General features: G+C 40.1%; 1 protein-coding gene across 7 annotated transcripts in view; it reads right to left on the bottom strand.

Annotated features, from left to right (window-relative positions):
• Positions 1 to 25,876, bottom strand: part of SLC37A1 (solute carrier family 37 member 1) — a 42,222-nt gene extending 16,346 nt beyond the window's left edge. Inside the window, exons 1-12 of one of the 7 annotated variants that reach the window (XM_062602489.1) lie at positions 25,803 to 25,865; positions 22,598 to 22,659; positions 20,929 to 21,096; positions 19,110 to 19,191; positions 18,141 to 18,267; positions 16,021 to 16,099; positions 15,070 to 15,205; positions 13,238 to 13,314; positions 11,283 to 11,449; positions 10,519 to 10,556; positions 4,766 to 4,849; positions 914 to 1,045 (exon numbers count right to left, since the gene is read on the bottom strand). In XM_062602489.1, the coding sequence (XP_062458473.1) occupies positions 914 to 1,045; positions 4,766 to 4,849; positions 10,519 to 10,556; positions 11,283 to 11,449; positions 13,238 to 13,314; positions 15,070 to 15,205; positions 16,021 to 16,099; positions 18,141 to 18,267; positions 19,110 to 19,191; positions 20,929 to 20,984 (978 nt within the window). In that variant the 5' untranslated portion in view covers positions 20,985 to 21,096; positions 22,598 to 22,659; positions 25,803 to 25,865. Of the gene's footprint in view, positions 1 to 913; positions 1,046 to 4,765; positions 4,850 to 10,518; positions 10,557 to 11,282; positions 11,450 to 13,237; positions 13,315 to 15,069; positions 15,206 to 16,020; positions 16,100 to 18,140; positions 18,268 to 19,109; positions 19,192 to 20,928; positions 21,211 to 22,597; positions 23,225 to 25,342; positions 25,593 to 25,802 lie in introns of those variants that run through there. The other 6 variants (XM_062602491.1, XM_062602485.1, XM_062602486.1 and 3 more) reach the window with 6 other exon arrangements.
• Between the last annotated feature and the right edge of the window lie 263 nt (positions 25,877 to 26,139).

Here is a 26,139-nt window from a genome sequence, read left to right as displayed (position 1 = left end):
CTTACTGCAGAGAGCTGCAGCTAAACTGCCAAAATGACCTATCTTTATTCCCCTCACCATCTGATATATTTTTGCTTGAAACAGTATTTATTAAATCTCTGGTTTGGACACCACAATTATCTGCATGGACAGCACACATACATGGCCGGCTATCCTTTACATACAGCTGTAACCCTTCCAAACAAGAGGCAGAAAAAAAAAATTAAAAATAAAAATAAAATCACAGTTAGAGAGATTCCAGGTAGCAGCAGCAGCAATTTTTTTACCCATTACTTGAGGACCAATCTGGTCCTGATGAGAAGATACAGGAATACAGTGGTTGAGTGCTGGAGATTTCTTCCCCTACCTTTATACCTGGTCTGAATCAATGTGCACGTAATTCTACTTGTGCCTCCCATTGAGGCTGCTAGGCTTCAAGACCAGAAGACAATGAAGGATAATAGTCCCTGACTTAAAAGAAACTTCAGGAAAACAGTAGTCCAAATGTTTGGGCTGTCTGAAACTTCTCAATATAAACCATACAAAAGATTTTAAAATTACAGCCGCTCCTCACAGGACATTCCTTCCAGTCTTTCCACCAGTTTTGTTGCCCTCTGGACACATTCAAGGACCTTCACATCCTTAAATTGTGAAGCCCAGCCAGCGCAGTGTTCTTGGTGAGGCAGCACCAAAGCTGAATACAGCAGGATAATCACCTCTTGACCAGGTCATTCTTCTGTGCTTGATGCACCTGAGTATTGTTAAAACATGACAAAAGGGCCCTGCCATAACATATGCACCAGAGATGCCAATCAAAGCTTGTGATGCAAAGTTAAACTCATCTGGCACTTCATTTAGAGCTTCATGGAAATATGAATTCTGAGGAATAAACTTCTTAGAGGAACAGTCAAGATATACAAGTAAATGTACTCACAGGTATTCGCAAGGCCCCAAAGAAGCTGATAGCTGCTGTCCTGTGTCTGCTTTCCCCAGTGACCACAGTGCTGGGGTTCAGTGACGTACTACTATTTTCACTGTCAGTAAGTAAATGCTGCACCTCTGGATCCTGTGATTTCCCCCAGAAACACCATATGAAACAGAAAGGAATAATGCATCAAAACATGTATCAGGGAATCCTGTGATTTCCCCCAGAAACACCATATGAAACAGAAAGGAATAATGCATCAAAACATGTATCAGGGAATCAAATAATTCCATTTTTTTTATCACAGAAAGTTACAGATTTAAAAAAAGCTTTTTATTTGGAGTTTATAGAGAGTAGAAAGTATATATAGACTACTGGGTGAAAGAAGCCTGGCTGTTTATGTCTGAGTGCATACACTCCACTGTGCAATCAAAATTCTGTTCTATTCTGGAACAATTTCAAATTGCAAAAACCACATATTAGAGTACAATTAGAGTACAATGGAATAAAACAATTTCCAGCTTTCCCTTATGCCACTATATTAATATGGTTTAATTAAGACTGACAATCTACTGAGTACTACAACACATTTCTATACAAAAGCATACATTATCTTCTTTCTGTTACAAACATTAAGCCCATTTTTCAGACTCTGTAACATCATCTTATTCACCGATTTAAATATAGGCCATCTTCCCAATTGAGTTATGGACATTGAGTGCTTTATGCACTTATTTTACATGTCTGTTTCATCTGAACATTACAATCCATAAATTATAAAAGTCTGGAGTTTACCATTATTACCTAAACTGTGAATTCTGAGTTCTTTTCTAGTACTAGGAAGGATTTTACTCTAATAATTCCACTGGCTGCTAAGAATACTTGTGGAGCAAGTCATCACTCAACAAGAACAAGCCATCCCAGTCTAGCCACGAGGATATCTTGTTATTTTTATCCATCCATCACACTGAAGTGAACTCTTGGCATAGAATTGGAAATTTCCACCTTACAGCTGCAGACACAAGAAGAAATTTCAGGTATAAATAGTCCTCAGTACTTCTTATCCAACTCAGAAAAAAGATGGGATATATCTATACTCATTTCCAACTGCTTGCTGAGCAGCTTATCCATAGCTAGTAAAAGTACACAGCTAGGTGTTTTCTACATACTGTCATCTTTCTCCTAATTCTTGTGCATTAGAAGGAAAAGCCTTAGTAAAGAATTAAGCCTCAAGTATGTATTTGGTTGTAGGTTACTAAGGATAAAATACTGGGCCATTCCACTTCCATTTTCCGTTCCATTTCCAGCAGATTAAAACTTTCTAAATAATATTTGGTAAATTGATAGAGGAAGAAAGAAAAAAAATAATCAACTGCTGAACAAATTTAATTTTACTAGTTTACACTCAGCGATTCTAAATAAATTCTGGTTTTAAATAACTTTATTTAGGAGAAGACAAGGGAACTAGAAGTTTCCTAGAAGACTAGGCAACTATCTGGGCACCTGAACCCAGACACCTGGCATGGTTTTAGAAGCTACCACGCAACATCCAAAATTTTTGTGTAGGATTGGTAGATAGGATGCAGGATTTACAGGAGACCCTGTAGCCTGATGAAGTATTATCTAGAAGAGAGGAAAAACATCTAGGGACCTCTGACATGGCACTGTAAACTTCTGTTATGGCACATGAGTCACTCCATCATCATCCGAAGTATTTATCTTCTGTATTACTGGAGCAACTTCAAAACCTCAGCATTTTAACAGTAGCAATTCAATTCATCAGGTATTAAGACTGAGGGAAAGGGGTAAAGAGAGTAAGAGGGAAAAGGGGAGCAAAAACCCCAAAGCCTTAAGCAGTGAAACTTCCCACTGGATTCAATGAAGACAATTTTAGATAGTGTCTTAAGTGAGTATCTCCTGCACAATTTGCACAGCAAACTTAACCAGGATTGTCTGACGTAATGCTCCTCATTTCTCAGAGAGGCAGCTCTAAGCCTACTCAGGAAGGGTGGATTAAATATTGAAGCAGAAGTGACCAAAGTCCAAATAATTTATTTAGCAACTCATGCTGTAAAGTTTTATTGACAATATGGGATTTTTATGCTGCACGTAGCTAAATGATAAATAAAACCAGCATTTGTGCTTGGCTGAGACAACATTATTCAGCCTTGCCAGCTTGTCATAGAGTGTGATTAGGCATATGGCACACTCTTGATCTCTGGGGAAGGATTCATTATCCCTCAATTTTGTATAATTTTTAAGAGGCCAACCTGACACAAGCAGTAATGAACACACAGAGGTATGCAGATCACGTAGCCAAAACCACGTTCTGCTTTCAGTCACTGCACATCCTGAATATTTGCTTTCTTTTTACAGTAATTGAAGAGGTCAATGAAAAATCAGTAAAAGCTGCCATTCCAGTGTGCTTGGAGACCAGCCCATAAATGCAAAACATCTGCTGTTTGTACAGGCACAAAAGCTGACTGCGATAATCAGCTCAGCGTAACTGTAAGACAACCACTGTAAAAAGGAAAGATGTTGAACTCCACTTTGAGAGCAAAAAGATTATCTTCTGTCACTGGCAGAAAATCAGGGCATCCCAAACAGGGACAAAGATTTTTGATGTTTTTTATTAATTTATCTTTGAGTCTTGTTAAGACTCTGTATTACAAACATATAACTCAGCTGGCAGGATGAAGCACGGGGGAATATTGACAGGATTGCCAGTAAGTGCCCTCATGCTTTGCTGTCCACTGCTGTCTCTGTCCTGCTCACAAGGGAGAACCAGTCAGCATGTGGGGGGTACGTTTTCCTTGCCCACTTGTTATACAGACTCTTTGCACAGTCCTCTTATTGTAGAGGTACCAGTAGATTTAGAAGAGAAATCTTTGTCTACTGATCTGCTGACTGTATTTTAATTCTATCTTCATGACTTGTCTAAAGACACCTACTTATAGCCTTACATCTTCTCCCCTTTTCCAGTTGGTTGTGAAATAATATTGCCAAATGGTTTCTAGGATGGAGACTGTTCTTGGGCAGCTCAAAATGAACATGAATAGAGTCAGTACAGAGGGGGCTTAAGGTGGACTGATGAAAATTATGAGTGAAATACTTCCTTACCTAAAATTTCAAAACTTTTTCATCAACACTGATTAATACACTCTGTGAACACTCATTAATTCTACAGGCAAAGGATAAAAAGAACAGGAAGTTTCTATTTTCCTGTAAAAGTCTGAAAGCAGCTAAAAAAAATTACCCTCTCAGGATATGGCGTGCCAAGTGTACTGAATACAAAAACAAAATTTCAAGTGGAAATTTTCAGTCAATGTCCGTCTCAAGATAAAATGTCTTTTTGCTCATAAATGTGCAAATCCGGAATTCCATTTCTAGTGAGAATTAATGGCACTTTCAGTTACAAATTTTAAGCAAAATTTCTGTCAATAAGTGCTCATATTTAAGACTCTCTGTCTCCATGTATAATCTTATAAGTACATAAATTTATTACACTAAAAAGGGACAAATGTGAGACTGCAAGGACAAGACAAACATGATGTAAGTAGTTTAAAGATTTCAAATGGGCTATCTTTAAAATTTGCAGCACATTTCTTTTGTGGAACATGAGGATCACAAGATAAGACCAACTGAGCACTCTACCTTATTCAGCTTGGTTTGCAGTATTTATACTAGATAATGTTTAGTTCCCTTGTCTAAAGTTAAATTTGTGTATGAAGATGGAAGTAGATTTTAGCATCATAAAAGGAAGAGCAATCTCTGCCAACAGTAAATCTACTGTAAATAGTCCATGTGAGCATTAGCAAGTCTTCTATGCTATTTTATAACAATATGTTCGTTATATTTTACCTGAGGTTTACTGGTTTCCTTAGTATTCAAGTTTGGCATCGGAACTCTGAATCGAGATGCACCATTCAGGAAGGCTTTAGAACTCTGGGGGGAAAAAAAAAATAAAAAAATAATCAAAACAAACCCGCATACTTTTGGTGCTTGTTTTTTAAAGGATTACGTTAGTGTTAATCAGTTTTCTGCAACAAAAGTCTTTGTGCATTGCAACATAAACATAACCCCAAATGGAACATCTTTAATCTAATGACTGCACATTTGGGTTTTTAAAGTCCTTACACAGACCTATAGCAATGTATATAAAATGCAATCACAAATTTGCTTGAATGCTAACTTCATACTGCTTTTATATAGAGGCAGCATACTTAATTCAGAACACAATCATGCCATCCTTAATAATCATGCCATTCTTAACTTCTTCAGCTGCTTTGTCCTCTACTGAACTTTCATTGACATGGCAAACAGTTTTTTCTCTCGTAAGCAGATGATCCTACATGTAGCAACTACAGAAGTTGATTTATTTCAGGAAATCTCTGATTCTTCATTTCCCTGCCTCTTTGAGATTAAAGCTTACCCTTTAGCTTATGCTCACTGTATTCTTCTAACCCAGAAATAGACTGTGTTCTTGTTGAAGAGTCTGAGCACCTCCAGTATGCTCAGTAGAGAAACTGAAGCCCCAGATGAACCTGCTTCTTATACTTACTTATTTACAAGTGCACTACTGTATCAATTCACACCAAAAAGGCATTCATTGGAAAACATCAACCTGAGATCCTTGGTCTAAAAAATTTTTCAGGGACATTAAGGTTTGTTTGCCGAATTAAATATACAACTTCAAAGTAGGTTTGCAGTCAGGTACATATAACCTATTGCTAAGACCTCAAGAGGTATTGTGCATCCCTCAGGGATGAGATATTTGTGTGTCTAATCACACTGTAGGTGCCACATTAAAACAGAAAAACAAACAAACCCAACAAAACAAAACAAAAAAACCAAACCCTGACCCAAATAATCCCCCAGAAACACCACCACAAATAAAAAAAGAATGCCCATCCTCACAGAACATTTTAATTCAAAGTTAATCACTAGATAATTCTTCCTCAACAAAAATACAAGGGTACGTATTGCAGAATTGTTTAGACAAACTGCCATTCATCAATGAAGTCCTTCTAACGAGACAAAAAACTTCTGAGGACAAACGAAAGCAAGAGCTGATGCCTGAGCAGTCTCGGGCATGCATTCCCCAAAGCAAACAAACAACACTCAAAGGCCCAGGATCTGATAAAACAGATTTTTAATTTTTATCTTACATGAAATTAGGCTCTTGTCAAAAAAGTGATTCATAGTAATCTGTGGGGAAGAAAATCCAGTATCTAGAGACAAGTCATCTACATCTTTATTCAGCAGCTCAGCAGAATAAAAGAAATGAAAGATTTTTTCATTTGACTTCAAAAATAAGATTTACCATGCTAAGGAGGAAATGTCTGGGGAAAAAGACTAGACCGAGAGGCTGCACATTTAATACTTAGACTTCTTTCTCCTTTTCAAAAGGTAAGGATTGCAGCCTGGTATCTTTTAAATGCACTTTGTTACAGGAGTTTAAGAGAGCTAAGTTTCCTGGAAATGCAAAGTCAGGCTAAAGAAGTTCCTAGAACACAAAGGTCTGTATGAACATGCTGCAACTAACACGTTTACCATGGGGAATAAAAAAAAAGAAAAAAAGAGGTACAGGGAGAAAAGATGACAAGCGGTAAAAACAGATCTAAATCATGACATTTCACACATGCCAGTAAATCTACTTTTTAACTTTCATTATGAAAGTGCAGCAATCAGCAATGCTTAATAAAGCATACTGATTTCTTGCTTGCATTTGTCATAGGTATAGCCTTTCAGAAAGTCACAGATGAAGGTCATAGATTATGCCTTCAATGCTAGCATGTAAAAGCACTTTATTGTACTCAAATATTTGTTTTGAATAAATTTCAGATTCATGAATCAGAGCCAAGGTGAATACAAGCAAATGAAGCACAGCCCAAGAAATCAGTGAATAAAGAGTAAGACTGCACATTAAAGGCTCTGTGCCTGCTTCTCCGTCTGTGCTTCTGTACAACTCAAATCAGATGATTCACCACTACAAACTCTGTAGAAATATTTGGCTCACGATCATGCTGCAAATAAACAGTAGACTAAATTCATCCAAGATAGTGATATCATCCAGAGATGAATCTGATCTATAAATCTTAATATAAATCTACCCTAAGTCCTTCCCTTATATTAAGCATTTATTTTAGTTGTGCTTAAATTTAACTGGTCTCATTCTTCCACAATGAGGTTTGACTTTTGGCACCATCTGGCAGAGCTGCCTGCACCTAACCATCTGTCCAAAATAACCTACTAGGCCTTATGAGCAAAGCAAGTGTATATGTTTCTTTAAAGGTTTTTAGAAACCTTCTAACATTTCTTACTATTTGCAAAGGCACACAGGTTGTTCAGGTTGTTGAAATGACTGAGCAAATAGGGACAGCTAGAATTTCATGCCTGCTAGCAAATTCTACCTCTAGTACTATATGGCTAATTTTTTTTGCTCCCAGTAATAACACAGACTGTTTTACTACACAAACCTTCCCTCACTTCGCAATCAGTTTTCTTTACAGTCAGACCTTGTCATCACCACATCTGTATTTGTAGATCATCTTGAACTTCTTTCTTACCTTATTAATTTCCTTAACTTCTAAAAACACTTTCCCTGCAATGAACAGAAACCGTGAGCCCTATTCAGTAAGGATTTAGAATCCATTCTACTTTACAGACCACAAGGTCTGAAGAGAGGTATTTGAGAAATTCAAATGGCATACAGCTTTCCAAAACAATGGCGAATCTTAAACTGAGAAGGGTTCAAGGCAGGTGGGGAAGCGCTTTTACAAACCTCTTGTGAGATTTACAATGTGAATATACAGAATAGGAAGAAGTGATGCCTTTTGCTCTGGAGAGCAAGGTTTCCAGGGAAACAGAAGGCCAAACGCATCCCTACAGACTGAGACTGTGCCTGAAGCAGTGATCTTGCTGGGTGCCCTAGAGAAGGTTAGGTCAAAAGGGTGGTGAATGGATGGGAGGGGAAGCTTCTAAAATACTGCATTTTTGTTTAAAATATCACAGCAACTAGATATTTAATGTCAAGTATTTTCTATAACAGCTCTTTGAATCATATGAGCACCATATGGTACAAAACTCTTTAGCTATGCTTTCCAGTAAAAATGTATTTGAAACAAATAACAAACATTTACTTCCATAAAGCTTAACAGCTAATTCTGTAAACATTATGCTCTAGCTATTATAAACAGCAATTGAAATGTTCATAGGAACATTTCGGAGCTACATAAAAGCCAAGGGAAAAAATGCCTCCTCTGTTATGATACTTGACAGACATTACCTTTATGAAATGAAAGAGAATTAAATGAAAAATACAGAGCACATTGTAAGTACACCTTATCTCACAGTAACAAACTAAGAATAGGAGTGCCATAGACCAATAGTAGTATTCAGAAGCTTTATCAGAATTATTTTATATGAGGAAAAAAATCCCAAAACATTAACTGGCAAAGAAGAGAGAACACAGACTAGAAAAATTGCCTTCAGTTACTGTTCAAGAAGAAGAGGGCAGTTAAAATGTAAAAAGCCATCTATTTGAAACTACTGGGGGATGGTAAAAAACACAGCAATCAACCCTGTACAATCTACCTGTAAGACTTGCAACTAAAAGGTTTAGTTCACATAAGCCTACATGTGCAGACAATCTCCACACATAATCCCATACCACTGGAAAACATGTGGGATTCCCTTAGGATCTTTTGTCCAATACTTTCCTCAATAGCCCTGTTTGCCCTCACACACGGGAAACCTGAAGACCTTCTTTGCTAAGTTCCCCTTACTATTTGTGGCAGACCTGATTGCCCACATGCCCCTGGGAGTCAAAGGAGAAAGAGCCTGGAGCAACACACTGCTCTAGGTTTTGGTTACAATACAGACAAACATATACCAGAGTATTATGGAATATGAAACAGAGATGAACCTGCAAACTCTTACATGCAACTAGGCTACAAACTACTCTTACAGGAAGTTATACTCAGCTGGTCTTCTTCCTAATGCTCTCTTTTTTGTTCCCTTTCCTTGATTTTTGTTTTTTTTCTCATTCTATCTGAATTGCCCCCCTCTTCTTGGGGCACAGCTACAGAAGGCAAGAAAGGAATCATCTCATGCAGTATCTAAAACTTTCTAACACACATCTTTCACCATTGACACAGCTTCCTACATTACTCAGAGTACCTAAAATGTCTCATGAACTTCCATTTCAAAAGCATTGAGCAAATACCTTGGTACCAGAGCTGAATCACTCCCAACCTACTTTTAAAATACTGTTTGAACAACCTTACACTAATACTTACAGAGAGAGATTTCCTTTTCGAAAAAACTAAAAAAGTTGTGAGTTTTGCTCTGGCACAATGAAATATACATGCAGTGTTCCACAACCCAGAAAAAGCTTAGATGTTTTCACACACACAAGCACACACTTCAACCCTGCTTCAAAAATGCCTTCAGCAGCCAATCTCTGATACTGGATTTTTAAACTCTTGTGTCAAGACCTGCATTCTCCCTCGTGATCCATGCAGTATGCATTCCACAGTTTGTGCATGTAACAGTATATTTAGAGCTTAGTGAATTTCACTACCTTGCCAAAATTTAAGCCCTTGAAGTATAAGATCTCATACAATAGCAAAATCTACTGCCTTGAGGCCAGTAAAACGTGATCAATGCATTCTAAAACTCACTGTATGTTAAAAAAAAAAATAAAAAAAAAATCTATGTATAAACAGCTTCTTCATCCTTGAGGATTTGAAATTTGCCAGGCAAGTCTTAAGCAATTTGATCCTATGTCAGATTTAGACCTACTATGAGCAGAGGGTAGGACTATACAATGTCCAGGGGTTCTGTCCCTTCCAATCCAAGTTATTCTGTAATGCCACAAAACCTAAAGCATTGATTGGCTATGTGACCCATACCACTAAGCACCGATTCTCTCCTTCTCACGGCTCTTCATTAATGTCAGTTTTGGTTAACTAAAGACCATATTATATCATGACTAAACTCACTGTCACAGACTGACTGCTCCAGTCACTTCATAACCACCCCTTGCTTCCTCTTCTCCCTAGCCATGTGCTCCTACTGTACTTCCCTGTAAATACCACTTTCCATTCCCCAGCCCATCAGTACATGGTTCATTGATACTATCTCAGCAAAAGGGCTGTTTGCTCTTTCTGCAATGCCTAATGCAGGGTTCTCAGACAGCAAGAGACCCTTCACAGAATATGGCTGGCAGCTATCTCATCATGCTATACCTAAGCAAGGAAAGCAACAGCAGGAGATAGGTAAAAATGCTCTGAAGATACCCAGGAAGACTGAGGGAGAGTAAGAAAACTCAAGAATGATGAACAGTTTTTAACTGTTTTACTAAAGTAAGATCATCTGCTCCAAAACCTTGGTTAAAACAAACTCATTCATGTCCTGATTCACATTGCTTTGGTAGAAAGTAAGTTACTGGCTTGACAGTGAAGCATAGAAGACCAATATTCGCTGAAGTATAAGGTCAGTTATAACAGCATAGCACAAAAAGGCCACACAAATTATCTAATTGCCAGAACTATCATAATGAATATGTGTATTAAGAGGCAAAATTCAAAATAGGAAAAGCATTCACTTACACTGGATAGTGTGCAGGAGCAACTTATATCTTTAGGATCTGAAATACAATACCAAACATAGTTAATAATGAAAACAAGCACAATGAATACCTCTTAAAAGACCAACCAGTAGTGTCATTTACTGATAACAAACAAACAGTTCATATAACACAGAAACAGTCCTGGTAGAAATGTGTAACTGTAACTTTAGAGAAAATGAAAAGGGTGCTGTGGTACTCTTCCCATGCTATGACCACATTAAGTACTATTCTGGCAGTCCAGCTCATTACAGCATTCTACTTATATCTGCATAATTTTTTACTTCCCAAGTTAGGCCAGTTACAGTAAAATAAGCAATCATAAGAGTCTACACAGGGCCAAGATGGGGCACTCCCTTCTATTTTCTACTTTAAAGTGAGAAAACTTCCTCTATCAGCTGACTTCTGTATTTCACAGCACATAATATGCATGTCATAGGTTGAATGGAGCACAGAATATACTGCAGACAGGTGGGACATTCTGCTAAGATACACTTGAACAATTTATACAGACAGTGAATTAATGACTGAATTCTGAAGTCTTATTCTCTCAGGTATACCAGAGTCTGAACAGATACACTCTTCAGACATACATGGGTTCTTCTCCATCTAGTATTCTAGACAGAAGTTCTTTAAGTATCATCAAAGCTTGAGGAATATACTTTGCACTGGGTCATTTAGCTTAAACAGATGGTGTTCTTCACCCATAAAGAGCCCTCCATAGTTCTATTCCATTAAAGTACTTACGTTCAATAAGAAACAGGAAACAAACAATTCCCATCACAGCAATGATAACACCAGGCACCACAAAGGAGAGACCCCAACACGTAGACACCCAATAAGCAGCAATTAAGGATCCCAAGATATTTCCCACTGAAGTGTGTGAATTCCAGATTCCCATGATCAAACCTCTCCTGAATTTAAAAAAAAAAAACAAACAAAAAAACAAAACCACACAAAAACTTTTATTATTCCAATAATAAGCATTACTATTTTGAGAAAAGTGTATCAAAAATAATTGTTCATCTGGGGTGCCAGTGAAATATTTGCAATCTTACTGTTCTTTAACTGACCACTTCTTTATGCTACAGTCCTTCATCTGGCAATTTCAAAGACACCTAAATATTAATAGAAGTGTTATAAATACTTCTCTGTGCATGACACAATTCAGCCTGCATTTAACTGCATTTAAAGGCACCGCTAGGGCTTGTCTATTTCTGGACAGAGTTTCTTTGATAAAAACAAGCATGCAGATGTTGTGCAGCATGCGTGTGATAAGACTGTTGCTTCTGGGAATGAAAGCCCTCCTGTAAACACATTGCACCAATGACTTCATCTTTTCTGGATATGTTAGATTTATCATGCAGAAGAAAACAATCTGTACAGGATAAGCAGAGCAAATTCAGTATCTTCTGATCACATTCTGGACTTGCTAGGCACCAGAAAATAACATCTGCACAAGCCTGGATAACAGACACATCAAACTGCTGTCTGCCTGGAAATCACAGATTAAAGCTGCAGTAGAATAGTTCCAGCCGAGCTAAAATAAGCCATCAGAATACTGCTGAAGTCATGACAGTTAATAGGTTTTTCCCGTGACTTACAAGGAAAGAAAACTGCCTTGCCTTCAGCAGGAGTCTACCTGGGACAACCTAATTTTAATTAAACCAAGCCTTTTCCTTTGGCTGAGACAAGATTTAAGAGGCCTGCTCATGTTACACAAAACACACAGCAAAATAAAAACAAGAATCGGATCACTGACATTCAAACCAGAGCCGTATCCATCAGTTCACTATGCAGCCTCCTAAAAACAAAGGCTGTTGCTTGTGCACAAAGCAAAATCTGAATAAATGTAATTGTTTTGCCAGGCTCGCTAAAGCGGTTTAACATTATATGATGGTTATCATTCTCTGCATTTTGTAACATTCACCACAAAGGCTGCAGGGACTATGGAAAACCAGTCTGAACCTACACCTTCTTAACTATGCTTTGATTTTACGTAGAAAACGTATATTTAGTTTCCTTATGTCCCTTTTCTTCAACCAATTGTCAATTATGTTCATTCAATGGTATGTATGTACAATGGATGGCACTACAGTGGTATTATTATATGCTACATGCATCAAACATTGAATTTGGCATGCAGCTCTTGCAAAATTTAAGGAAAACTCCTGTATGACATGACAAAATAAACATTATGAGTGATCTCGATGCAGGATTAAAGGGGGGAAAAAAAGGAGGTGATTTAAGGAAAGTGACAAAAAGAAAGGTTAAATCAGGTGACACAGGTATTTTTTAAATTGCAATTTTTGAGTTTCTGTAAGTTGGCAAAAAGATACTTTTAGAGTTACACACCAAAACTGCTTTGAAACACAAATGAAAACGTGAGACATTCCAAACTACAGTGGCATGATAACAGCCTTCATTGACAACAGCTTTAGACTGCTAATATTTGCTATAATTATTCTTAATTCAATTCTGAAATATTTCATCTGAAAAGCTAAACATCAGACTAAAGAGCTACCACAAAAATCTATTTTGATATGAGGAAGAGTATTTCAAACCAATGTATCAAAGATCTACCTGCTTGTTTCATCCCCAGAAAACACTGAAGCAAAAGAAAGATATTTAAATTGCTTATAATATTACAGCTCAGAATGTATCAATTTGTACTCCCAAACTCTGGATTATGTATTATTTACCTTCCTTTTCCAAACCAGTTGCCAATACATGTAACGACACTCGGCCAGCCAGTAGTTTGCACCAACCCATTAGCTATCTGAAAGTATATAAAAATAATAATAATAAATAAGCATAGCCTATAATAAATCAGGTTCCTAAGCAATTCCTGCCGAGTGCTGCATTGGGAAAAGGAAGCCTACACAAATGCTTTGAATTTAGAAGTTTAGTGGGGTTTTTGAAAAAAATCTTTTCCAAAAATAACCAAGTTACGAAGTTTCAGAGAGACTCTTCCTTCTACCTACATCTCTCCAATTACGTGTGATTTAACACAATCACACGTGTGATTTGACTCAATCACATGCTTATCAAAAAAATCACATTGCACTGAACTGAATAGAGAACTGAATTCCCACATTCAAACAGCAACATAGTATTTAGCTCAGTTTGAAAAGCAAAGCATACCTGCAACCAAACAAAGCAAGAAAAAATAAACTTTTGGGGAGACTGGATAACTTTGAACATTAAGCTTAACAGACACCTGTAAATAAATTGAGAAAACTACTATATTCAGCCTGAAGTAAGAACTATTTCAACCTTCATGTTGCACAGATCCTAATCCCAACTCATCTCAACTCAACCCCTAAAAAGCGTTTTATCTAGAATTATACATTAAGACAGAGATCGCAGTGCAGTTATTCATAGAATCATAGAGTGGTTTGGGTTGGAAGGGACCTTAAGGAACATATAGTTCCAATCCCCTGCCACGGGCAGAGACACCTTTCACTAGACCAGGTTGCTCAAGGCCCCCTCCAGCCTGGTCTTGAGCACTGCCAGGGATAGGGCAGTCACAGCTCCTCTGGGTAACCTGTGCCAGTGCTCACCACCCTCACAGTAAAGAATTTTTTCCTAACAGTGAATCTAAATCTACATGTACAATGCTCATTTGAACATGCAATGAAGCAACCTCACTCTTCCCAACAAAAAAACAATTAGGCTGGCAGTACAAGACCACCCATGGTATTCCAGGATTTACTGACCACATCAGATGGTGCAGCACTGGTAGAGATTGTTAGCGTAACACTAGAGGAGACATCTCCTGGCTTGGAAACCACATGAGCTGGGGCAGTGACATGATTAAATGGATGACTTGGTGAAATGGTTATTAAAGCTTGCAGTACCAAAGTTAGTATTGCTGCACTACCATGTTGCACAATGCCATGCAAACATGCCAGTGGTGAACGTGCTACTGCAGTGACACAAAGAAAGGGGCAGTGCAAGGTGCAGGCCTGTCTAATATGACTCAGAAGTGCTAACCATATCCTGGTCCTGATCTACATTTAGTTTTAGGTCAATAGTAAATATTCTTGTGACACTTGATTAGATCTACAAGGGCTCTTAAAAATCCCACACAACAAATCTCGTTACAGAAGCTGCCTGTTCTCAGCCATACCAATGTGGGAGACTGCTCATCATTACCAGTATAAATGTAATTTTCCTGCAGAGAAAGCCAAGATACGTCACTCAGGTCTTGGCAGACTGACAAAAGTGAATACTTTTGTTTTAAAGCTCACCCATATTTAAGCTTGCAAAGATTTGATCACTAACTTGACACAGACTGAAACACTTTCATTTGTTTTCAAAGATTTCTTCCACCAAAAAAAGCATTTTTTGAAAATAAAACCTGGGGCTATCCACCCTATCATTTTTGCCTGTCATCAACAACAGTGTATTCCAGCATTTATAACCTTCCATTCAGCCACTAATCCCTGTTTACAACTGAAAGAAGGAAAACCAATGCAACACTAAACAGCACCATGGAAACCCAGGAGTATTGAAATAATATTCTGCCTACCTGGGCCATTATGTAGAACCACAGGTTATGTATATTACAGAAATAACCCAATCCAAACATTGCAGTGAAGAGTCCACTAGCAAGCATCCCGACTGTCAGATAGTACCGGATAGGTAGCCGTTCTCCTATTAGTCCACTTGGAATTTGGAAGGAAATAAAAAGAAGGGCAGTAATTAAAAATCAGATCATATCCCAGGCCTTCACAAATCAAGAATATTTTATGTTGCTTAATTCCGGTTGAGGAGAAACTTTACTGGTAACTGCTGCTCCTCTTCACAGCAGCAAATGAGCAATTTTTAGCACTTGACAGGAAAAAAAAAAACAAACAACAAACATTTCATCTTTACTAGTACTGACATCTGCACAACCATCTTTCAGGGAGATGCTCAGCTGGAGCACACTGAAAGTCATTTATAGAGTCATATTCCAAATGACCCCTAAGGTGAGGCACATCTTCAGCCATTTAAAGTGAGACTTGTCTCCCTCACTAATGATTCTAGTTTTGAAGGTTCTGGGTAGAGTCAATAAAAAGCAGCATATCCAAACAGCAGCCAATACTGCACATTTTAAAATGACTTAAGCTTCTGTGCACCGACTATAAAGAAAACCAGGACAATCAGTTTCATCCACTTGTGCAGGTTGGAAACTGATAAAGTTTGAGGACGTATACTCCTTCATATTCCACAGGAAGGAAAGACAGGCTAGATGGCAAGTTCTAAAACATTCCTGCACTAGGCATGCAGGGTGGGTGCAGGTAAGCAGCTTTCTATATGCCAACAGGTATGATACTGCTGGTGACACAGGATGACATGATTTTTTCCCCTTGGCAACCAAATTCTCACTCTTTTCATCAGAAACTTTGCAGTAGGAAAGGACAATATCTCAGTAGTAGCACAGCCTCATTAACGAACAATAAGCAATAAAGCAAGTGTCCAAGAGAGTGATGCTTACCTTAAATACATCCCAACCGCATATGCACACAGAAATGAGTAATCCAGTGCTCCCAGTAACTGTTTGTAGTTGTTCTTATCTAAGAATAATTTTCAAGCCAAATTATCAGTTTAAATGCACCAATAACTTCCCAATCATTTTTATACATTAGTGAACATGCACTGACATTTAATTTTCATAAGGCACTTTTAGATGTAAGCATGCACTTCAAAATATATTTTATTTAATAAACAAAACCCTCAAATCCTTTTTACCACTGACCCTTTTGTCTGTAACATACTAGGAAAACACTGCTAGGCCCATTCTTAATTCCGTCTTATTCAAAACGGCACTTTGGAAGAGAAGAGTGTAAGTTACTAGCAAGGTGCCGCCTTCTTATAGGTCCTTATACAAATGAAACCCCAAACTGTAAAGGACTTATTAAAAGTGGAAAGATGTGTTGCAACTGTGTGAGGTCCCAACAGTCAAAATGGCTAAAAAAATGCATCATCATACATACTTTTAAGGAATCAGTTTAATATATTTTTGAAATGGTTAAAGACTTCTGCGTTTCATTTTCCAACTGCTCAGAAACAGACATCTTGTTTAATAAAAAGCCAGAAAGGGTTCTGCTCTGTACAGCAAATGACCATAATTACAACTAAATAGGACTTTCAGGAAGGACTGAGGGAGCAGGAGGGACTCCACCCAGACAGAAACACCAAGGATAGCCTCAAGAGACCTGAGCTCATATTAAGAAAGACAGTTTGTCTATTTGCAAGGACCTGTAATTCCCATTGACTTTGAGAATAAAATCACAGTTATTAAACCATTCCTTCTTTCAGTGTTACTCCCAGCTTGCCAGCTATGTTGCCTGAAAAACAGAGCTGAAAGAACAAGTCTAGAGTGTGATCCCAAAGGAGTAGCTTTGCAATAATCTGTGTTTACGGGAAAAGGATGACACTGGAGCTCAGAAGTCTCCATTAAGATAACTAATCAGTGTTTTAGACAAGCAAATACAGACTCCCTTTGATCCAGGGACAAGAAACAGCAAACAAGTTTAACTGCATCCAAATGCATTTGGAAACCTGTGAGACCAAATAATTTCAGTAGATGGATTACCTCAAACCAGGCAGTTAATACACAGAATTTTGCCCACAGAAAATGCAGAAGTCAGATCTTCAATTACCATTGAACAGAGTAGGGCTTTTTTAATGGCTAATTAAAGAACAATTAGAATAGATGGCTAGATAGAATGGAGTGGGCTGGCATATCAGCAGAATGGACTATTCTACTTCACTGATGTTCTTGGCAGTGATAAAAGTGTCAAGGAATGATTCAAATTTAATTTAATTCAAATACAATTAAACTCAAATTCAACTGTAAGTAGGCAAATATTTTTTCTATCTAAGTGAAAGGCCAGGTTCATAAGCTATTCAGTAAGTTGTCAGTTCTATTCTGCAAGTCTACCATTTTTCTCCATTAAAATGGGGAGACAAATATTCCTTCTGGCAAATAAGGACTCTGAAAAGTTCCAAATTAGATAAACACCTAGTAATTTTATTGAAATGATTGCTGGACCTTGACTTAAAACAGCAGGAAATACTGATTAATTTTATTCTTCACTTTTTTTTTCCTTAATAGCCATTCTGAAGATAAATAATAGAATCATAGAATGGTTTGGGTTGGAAGGGACCTTAGAGATCATCTAATTCCCACCCCCCTGTCATGGGCAGAGACACCTTCCACTAGACCAGGTTGCTCCAAGCCCCATCCAGCCTGGCCTTGAACACTTCCAGATGTGGGGCATCCACAGCTTCTTTGGGTAATCTGTGCCAGTGCCTCACCGCCTTCACAGTAAATTCCATTTTCTGACTGAGAACTGATCTACTGAAATCATCTTATAACAGGTAAAATAATGTTATTTAGGTGACATTAAGTAGTAAAGACATTATAAATCACCACTTAACTTTCTTCATAAATATCAGTGAGAACATGGAGAACAATACACGCCTCCCATACACATCTCCTGAATCCTTCCACACATGAAGAAGAAATAGCAAGAGGCAAATAATCTAATTATGAACAACAGCTCATTATTATGAAGGAAAAAAACAAAACCAAAAATAAATAACCCTTACCAAATGGCTCCCAACCGCACTGAGATACATTAGATGGCTTTTTCGCAGACTGAATCTGGGAAGCATATTCTTTGTATGAGTTGAGTTCAACTTCATGTGAAGCAGCGCAATGCTTATGCAGCTCTCCCTGATGAAGGACAGGAATGTGAAAATGGAAAACTCACTTATGACTGTTAATCCCCATACAGCAACAAATTTAACACCTCTAGCTTTGTACGAACTTGTGTCAAACCCTCTGAAATCAGTGAAATTTTTAGACATTATTACTGTTTGGTATTTTGCTGGGTGAAGACACCATTACATGAAAGAGTAATTACATGGTTAGAAACAATAGGAGGCAGTGAACTGGTGCTTCTGACAATGAAGAATTCTGAAATTCTGCATTAACATCAAGCTGTTATTGTTACCCATTATTACTCATCAGTTATATTCAACACTGCCCTGGGGGATATGATTTGTGTTTAGCAAGTTACACAAGTTGAAGGTCAAACTAAGAAACCTAGAATCAGGTAATATTTTGCCACCAGCTTCACTGGGAAGAGAATCCCAGGTGCCCAGGCAAATATGTCTGTGATGCTCAACAGCACTTGTAACAGTCTCGTAAATGTTAGCAGAATTTTATCATGTTCAACTCATCAGTTATGACTGACTTTTTCCAAACATATGAATGCAAACCTGTGAACTCCTAAGTGTCTATAATTAGATTAACGCACACGAATTAAGCGCAGGCATAGGTCTTTCAAGTCTTAAACCCAAAGATTAGACACATACACAATATTCTATGTGGTCTCACTACATGTTATCAAGTAAATGTCACTGCGTACTAGCTTTATCAGGTTTTCAGCTTTTAAACCATTCCAAGTTAAAGTTCAACACTGCCTTTCACAAAAGGAAATACTGAAAAAGGTGACTACTTCCGTGTTTGATACGAGTAGAAGGATGTTTAAACAAGGATGCAACCTTGCTTACCTTAACTATACTGATAGGTTTCCTTGATAAATGGAAGCTGGCATACAACAAGAAAGTGAGAGAGAAAATGAAGGCTCTGTACCTACAATATTTAAAAAAAAAAAAAAGGAAAAGAAAGTATTTGAAACTTATTTTATTCAGATTTACTTTTAGCACTAAGTCACACAACCATTACAAAAGTCACTGGTCATCTTCTAATAGTGGAAGACAATTTTTTTCCATGTTCCCTAACAGCCCGAAGAACCACTCCAGAAGTTACACTACTTTACAACATCTGCTGTGACCTGGCTTTGGGTGGGAGCTGCGTAGCACACAGGCACAGGACAACATCACGGTGCTCTGGAACCCACAGAGCCAATCCACCTTGTTTACAGCCATCCTTTGGCAGCTATTAAAAGACAGCTCAACATTAAACATATTTATAATCATATTTCACATTTCACTGTCTCATCCAGTTTTCTGGTATGATTAGGACATAAATTATGGCTCTGTGAACTGTCAGTTTGGCTACTGTGGGTTATTCCTTCTTTCATTCCTTGCTGCTTTTAGGATTTTGCTTTACTTTTGCCTTCCTCTATAACAAAAGAAATTGGCCATGACAGGGGACTGACACTGCCTGTGTGTACTGCCAGCTGGAGCACACAAACATAATTAACCAGCTGTGGGATTGTGAATTTTCCCTGGTACCTCCCTGGCATTCTTGGGTCTTTCTCTGCAGCTCATTTGAATTAAGGTTACCTCAAAATCCCTGTCACTGCAACCATTAAAGAAAGATAACAACCTGATCTATTCTATTCTCCACCTACAGCACATTTCAGTTGTTTAAGAAGGAAAGTGCTTTGTGGATTTGTGCTTTTAACAACAGACAGATCACAGTGTATCGACTGGCTTCTGCTTGCCTTGATCTTAAACCTAACATTTGTAAATGAAAGGACATACATACATACAAAGATCTGATATCACACAGCCTACTACAGTCCCTAATTTTTAATGAACCTCTTTAAATAATTTTCTGCTTATGCACTTTAAGATAACAAGAGTCTTATTTTATAGTTCTGGCATATTCAGAGAGATGTTAAAAAATAATATAAAAATAAAATAAAAAAAGAGTTATCCTGCAGTGAAGGTATTCACCCCCATAACTGAAAACATCCTGAAAGTGGTAAAACTGAAATTACTTTGTTGCTGTACTAGAGAAAGTATGGTAAAATTGCTCAAATGGAAAGTGCTTGGGCTTTCATTTGTTATTTTTGTTATTCACACACAACTGACTCAGTTTTCTGTCTCTGAAAGCACAAGAACTAATGCCATCCAACTTCCAGGATTAGTTTTCCTAAAGCAAAGAGGGTTTGGTTTGGGATTTCTGAGGGCTGTTTTGTTTTGGTTTTAAATATTACAGTAGCAAGAACTAAAACTGTAATTCTACAAGGGTATATTACACATCAAATCTGGGGGGAGAAAATACACTTCTGGTTCAGAGAAAAAAGCTAACCTCAAGCACCCCTCCCACCTAGGAGTCTGAACATAAATATCTGAAATTTACCCCTTCAAATCCATACCTTGCAAAGAAAAGGACAAAAGGCTTTATTCTCTAGCGCCCTTGACTAGTAAAGGTTTCTCTGGGTTCCCTCACAAAGTATCTCACTTTTTAAATGTCAGCCAGATTTATTTATTGTACAATTATCTATATTTTCTTGCTGTATATATTAAGCAAGGAGAAAGCAAATATAGAGCAAGGCAACAGTATTTGCCTTGCTCTGTTTCTGGTACAAACTTACGCTGTTCAAAACAAAGGTTGCCACCATACTTCAAGACTTACCACTGATCTCGTGAAAATGAAGTGATGAAGCGAATCCCAGGAGGAAGCTGAGCCATCTACTCAACAGCTTGTATCAAATTTTAGGCAACACAATTATGCACTTCTGACAACGTTATTTGTTCTTCAGAATGCATTACAAAGCTCCTCCCAAAGCCGTGTGATGATAGGCTGTTAAAAAACGTGGAAGATACGCTGCTGAGTTGATCTCCCTGTAGGCTTTTTTCCTTACACCTTCAGTCACGACGTGGCAAATTCTTTACTCTGCCATTGTTAATTGCTGATCTTCAAATAAAAGATGCTGATAAGTAAATATTCTTATACTGTAGTATTTTCCAATCATAGTATTTGGATCAGCAGCTTCCCATTTCAGAAACAGGTAATTACCATAACTAACCTAGACATCAAAAATTTAGTGAAGAATTTTAAGCAAATATAAATAGCAGCCTTTTCTAAATTTTATCATGTATAATCTATTTTTAGAAGTCAGCATAGCATAAAGCAGTGAGGACACAAGGGAAAGATAGAACACAATCCAAAGACAGCTGACATCCAAATGCAGAATTTTTGTCCCAGAAAGACTACACATAGGCAATTCCCCACCTTACAAAGATCTATTTTACTACATCAGAAACATTCAGGAGGCTGAAATTTGTTCAAAAATGACTGTAGTGTTTTCAGCCCAGAATAGACTCCTCCAGCCTGAGAGTGGGTGCTGCTGAACAAAGCTGCCAGCAAGACTCAACCCGCACTCCCTCTTCCAGCCCAATTTCCCTGCCTCAGTTATCAGTGCTGCACAAAGCACCACATCCTCAGAAAACTCAGAAAAGAAACAAAAGAAAACCAACCAACAAACAAAAAGTGGTTTTTTTTTCAGTACTTGATCTCTCTGCACCAGCTTGCCCAGAACCAGAGAGAGGTGTGTAAGTGACATGCAGGGAAGAGAGAGACCATGGCAGCACCAATTTAGTTTGGTTTAAAATTTCAGAGCTTTCCTCCTGTTCAAAGTTGGGCCAAAGCCCCTTAACAGAGGGGTAATACAGGTACTGCAACAGGAATTAGCTGCACTATTATTTCACAGCAAGTGCGAGCCAGCTGTTGAGTAAAATGATAAAAGGCACTGTGGGCAAAAGGTGTGACCACAACTCATGCATGCAAACAAGGCCTCACTGTGTGCTAACAGCAGAACCACCCCAGCAGGATGACAAGTAACACACTGGGGGCTACAACAGAACCCATACACTCCTGGTAGCCCAGCTAGTGGGCTTAACACCAGCAACAGCCAGTCATGCTCCTGATTGGCAGCTGTTGGCATACAGGACTAGCTCTCCAGGCAATAAATGGGAGGTAAACTAAAGCAGAAGAAAACACACCTGCCAAGACCAAAGGTTTGTCTTAAACTGGAAATTTTAGAGGCTGCCACAGGGCAGGCAACGGTGTAAGCCTCTCTCCTCTCATCTTTATTGCCCCATTTTACTACAGAAATCAAAACTACTCCTCAGCCAGCTGAACTGCAATATCAAACATTATCTGCTGTGTCAAAGACAGCAGACAGCCTCACTATCCACAAAGACTTGTTTCCCCCAGCAACAGTAGAAAACTACCACCTCTTCACATAACAGAGTACCCCATCAAGAGCCTTCTCCTTTCTGATGAAACATTTTTGCCATACCTGTAGTTTTTCCACACCTTTGTTTTTTCCAGTGTCCTGGTTCAACTTGTCACCTCCCTCCCCTAAAAGTGAACTAACGTGTTAATCTCGTTTGGCATGTTCCACCACCTCCCCCTGGCCCTGCATCACACAACTGGCTGTACAATTAATCAGCAAACCCCATAATCATTCCAAAAGGAGTTTCTTACCTCCTCTCTGAAGTTGCAGAGATTAGGGAAAGTGCAATCCTACACCCTCCTCCAGTCTCCCACCCAAAGCTGCGGGTCCCTGCCTCCCTCTACATCAGACCTTGTAGTCACAGAACAATGGTTCAGGTGGCTGATCCATCAGAAAACCTGCTCTGAAAAACAGCTGGTCCAACAGAGAATATTAACTCAACCTGTGGCCACAAAACCGTTACGTAGGATGAATCTGAAGCAGTAAGAGCATAAAGGCAGCTACTAAAGGTGGGACTCCCCTTACAGCCACGGCCCATTAGTTATGTCAGCTGAACTCCGATTTCGAAACAACTGGTTGTCACTAATTTCATGTTTGGTTGAAATGAGCTGTTGATAGCTCCAGTGGGAGAAGAAAAGCAAGAAGAGGTGGGCACAAGCAGCTTACAGTAAGAGTGAATCTTTCTTCCAGCAATAAGAGGCCTATTTCAGGGTGATCCCAAACCCCACTTCTCCTATGTAACAGACATCCCAAACACTATACTATTTAACTGATCACGGGCTGGCAGAAATATCTACTAGGAAAAAAATGAGAGGCTAACAAAGAACAAAACTCTGAGGTCATAAACTTCTTTAAATGGTTCTCTTAAAATACAAAGGGACAAGGCAATTGTAAACATAGAAAAGTAACTGTTTAACAGGTTTACTGCTTTAGCGTAAGCAGAAAAAGACTTCACGCCTGGTACAAAAAATTTCAGTGCTATAGTCACACAAGGTTGCTCATCTGTGGACCTGCCAGACAGATCACACTCACTATTACCTCCTAACAGTGTATCCCTGCTGTAAGACCAGAATCACACGGCCCTAGCAAAGGTGACTGGACTTCATCAGTGTTTAGAGAACTGCACTCTAACCATCTGACTGGGCCCGATTTCATTTTACCTGCTGCAGGCAGAGATGAGTTTTCATTTACTCATCAACAATCTCTTTGTCTCCATACATCCATAAGCTCCTCTGACATTCACGTGCTGTTAACAAACAGAACTTCCTCCACAAAAGCAAAGAAACTAGTGGCAATAAAATTCCTGACAACAGGCTATAAAGATCACATCCTCCTGTAGATTAAACCAGATTTTTAAACCAAGCTATTCTTTAGAATGACATTAACAGGCTACAACACATAACTGGTAGTTCACCACTACACCCTTTACGCTTCCATTTTACTAATGAAGTCCAAGGACAAACTCCAATTCCATCACTCAAACCGGTTTTATGTTCTTTCCTTTTCAGCAACTATTTTCCCCGACAATTAAAACAAATACTACGCTTTCTCCTCATACTGTATAAAGCAATACTCTGGTACTTACTTTGAATCCATATTTACCTTAAAACTTTGTATTGCTCCTTCAGGCTTCCTGCTGCACTGGCTGAAACATAGCTCCCTTCCTGTTTCGGGAAAACACCGCCATTCCTGACTGGCCTTTACCACTGCAAACCTTGGCTCAGCTGTGCTGCACGCTGGGGTGCCAGAGCAAAGCTCCTGCCTGCTCCTATCCCCTTCCCCCCGCACAATTCCCCTGGAAGCCAGACATTAATTCTGTGTACGAAGGGACAGTGGGTAATGCACGTCCTCGTCAGGGTGCCCTTAAGGACTCAAAAGGCCTTTAAACACGTGCAGAGCAAATGCATATTGTAATTAATTCCCAGCAGCTCTGCACCTGAGCCATAAACTGCCAAATCCGTCACCTTCGGACCTTAAATGGCTCTATTCTTTCCATTTAATACACAAAGTGGAAAACGGTTAATCCTGGTTTATCAGGGGACAGGAACCCTGTGAATACACAGTGAATCCACACCTGTGTCCCAGCACCCGGTATTAATAACCGCAGCGGCAGCTACCGCAAGACAAGATGACCCTGTGGAACCCAGGGCAGTCACCCAGCCTCTCCAAAAGTGGGGCACAGGCCAAGGACGTAAGCACAGCCTCACCGCGGGGCCAGCCCAAGGGAAGGCGGCACGCACACACCTCTCTTTCGGCGGCCTTCCCCAGCAGTACGAGGCGCAGTGACCCTAGGAGCCGCTGCTCGCAGCCCACGGGAGGATTCAAGCAGCTCAGCGCCAACCGAGGGCTGGACACTGCCCTTGGGTCACAACTGCTCCGTAGGCGCCCTTCGGGGCATAAACCAGCGGCTGCTCCCGCCGCTACCAATGTTAGCCCCTGGTTCCCCAGGGGCGCCCGCAAAACAACCTTCCCCCTGCAGGGCGTCTGACCCCACCCGCTGGTGGAGCCCGTAGGGAAATAAGAGGGGGAAAGCAAGACAAAAGGTGAAGGAAAGCGAACGGAGAAGCGGGTGCAGCGGCGTCCGGGAAGCCGAATGTCTGAGCACCGCAGCGCCTTCTCCACTGCTACCGGCGGACACTCGGAGCACCCCACGCTGCCGCCCCCGCCCGGCCGCTTCTTCCGAGCAGCCCCGCGGCAGAAGGGGCCGATTCCGCCGCACAGGCGGGAAGCGCCGGCGACGCCCCCGCTCCGCCTCCGCGGCGGGCACGGCAGGTGCACGGCAACCCCCCCCCCCCAAGCCGAGCTTACCCGGTGCCGCTGCTCTCTCTGCCCTGCTGCCACCGGAAGCTTTCTCCTTCCTGCCCGGCCTGTGCCGCGCCAAGCCGAGCGGCCGGGCGGCGATCCGCAGCCGCGCTCGGCCGCGGGAGCTGCGCGGCGGGACCGGTCCGCCCGGGCCCCTCCCAGCCGCGACGCCTAAGGGGAGGAGGGCGCCCTGCGGTGCAAGGCTGGGCCGTGGCTGTACTATGCGGGACTCGACTCGGGGCAGCCGGGTACCCTCGCAGGGTCGGGCCGGGCCGTGGCGGCGGTGGTTTCCCCGCTGAGGTCTCGTCCGTGCCGGCCCCGCTTCGGTGAAGCCTGCGACGGGAACTGTAGCCCCTGGCGGGGCCTCGCCACTGAGGGAAGAGAAAAGCGGCTGTCCTCTCAGACCACCTGTCACCCCGGCAGCCTCTCCCATTTCCCGGAGGCGGCCCGACCCTCTCCACGTTACCCGGCATCGCTAGGGAGAGCCCCAGGCGGGACCCGGTCCCGGGTCCGGCTCTGCGTACAGGCGCTTCGCTACAGCGCTTGTCAGTTGCCTACCTGAAATACGGCAAGGTATTCTGGTGCCTAACCGCAAACGTTAAGAAATTGCACAGCAGGGTCATCTTAAAACTGGTGGGGGAAAAAAAACAAGCAGTAGCACGTCTTTAAATGTTTGCCTTCTGGTTTCCTAACCATGCAGTGCTTTTTCATTTTCAGCAAGTATTTCAAAGCTTAGTTACTTATATAAATATAGATTTCCAGCTGCAGCTGTATTTCTTTATCATGACCACCTCACCAGCACG

The sequence above is a fragment of the Pezoporus occidentalis genome, unplaced genomic scaffold (genome assembly GCF_034315485.1).
Source record: "Pezoporus occidentalis ecotype Australia unplaced genomic scaffold, CSIRO_AGI_Poc_V1 ctg77, whole genome shotgun sequence".
NCBI lineage: Eukaryota > Metazoa > Chordata > Aves > Psittaciformes > Psittacidae > Pezoporus > Pezoporus occidentalis.
Note: the sequence above shows the minus strand (reverse complement) of the source record. Positions and strands in the feature narration are given on the sequence as shown.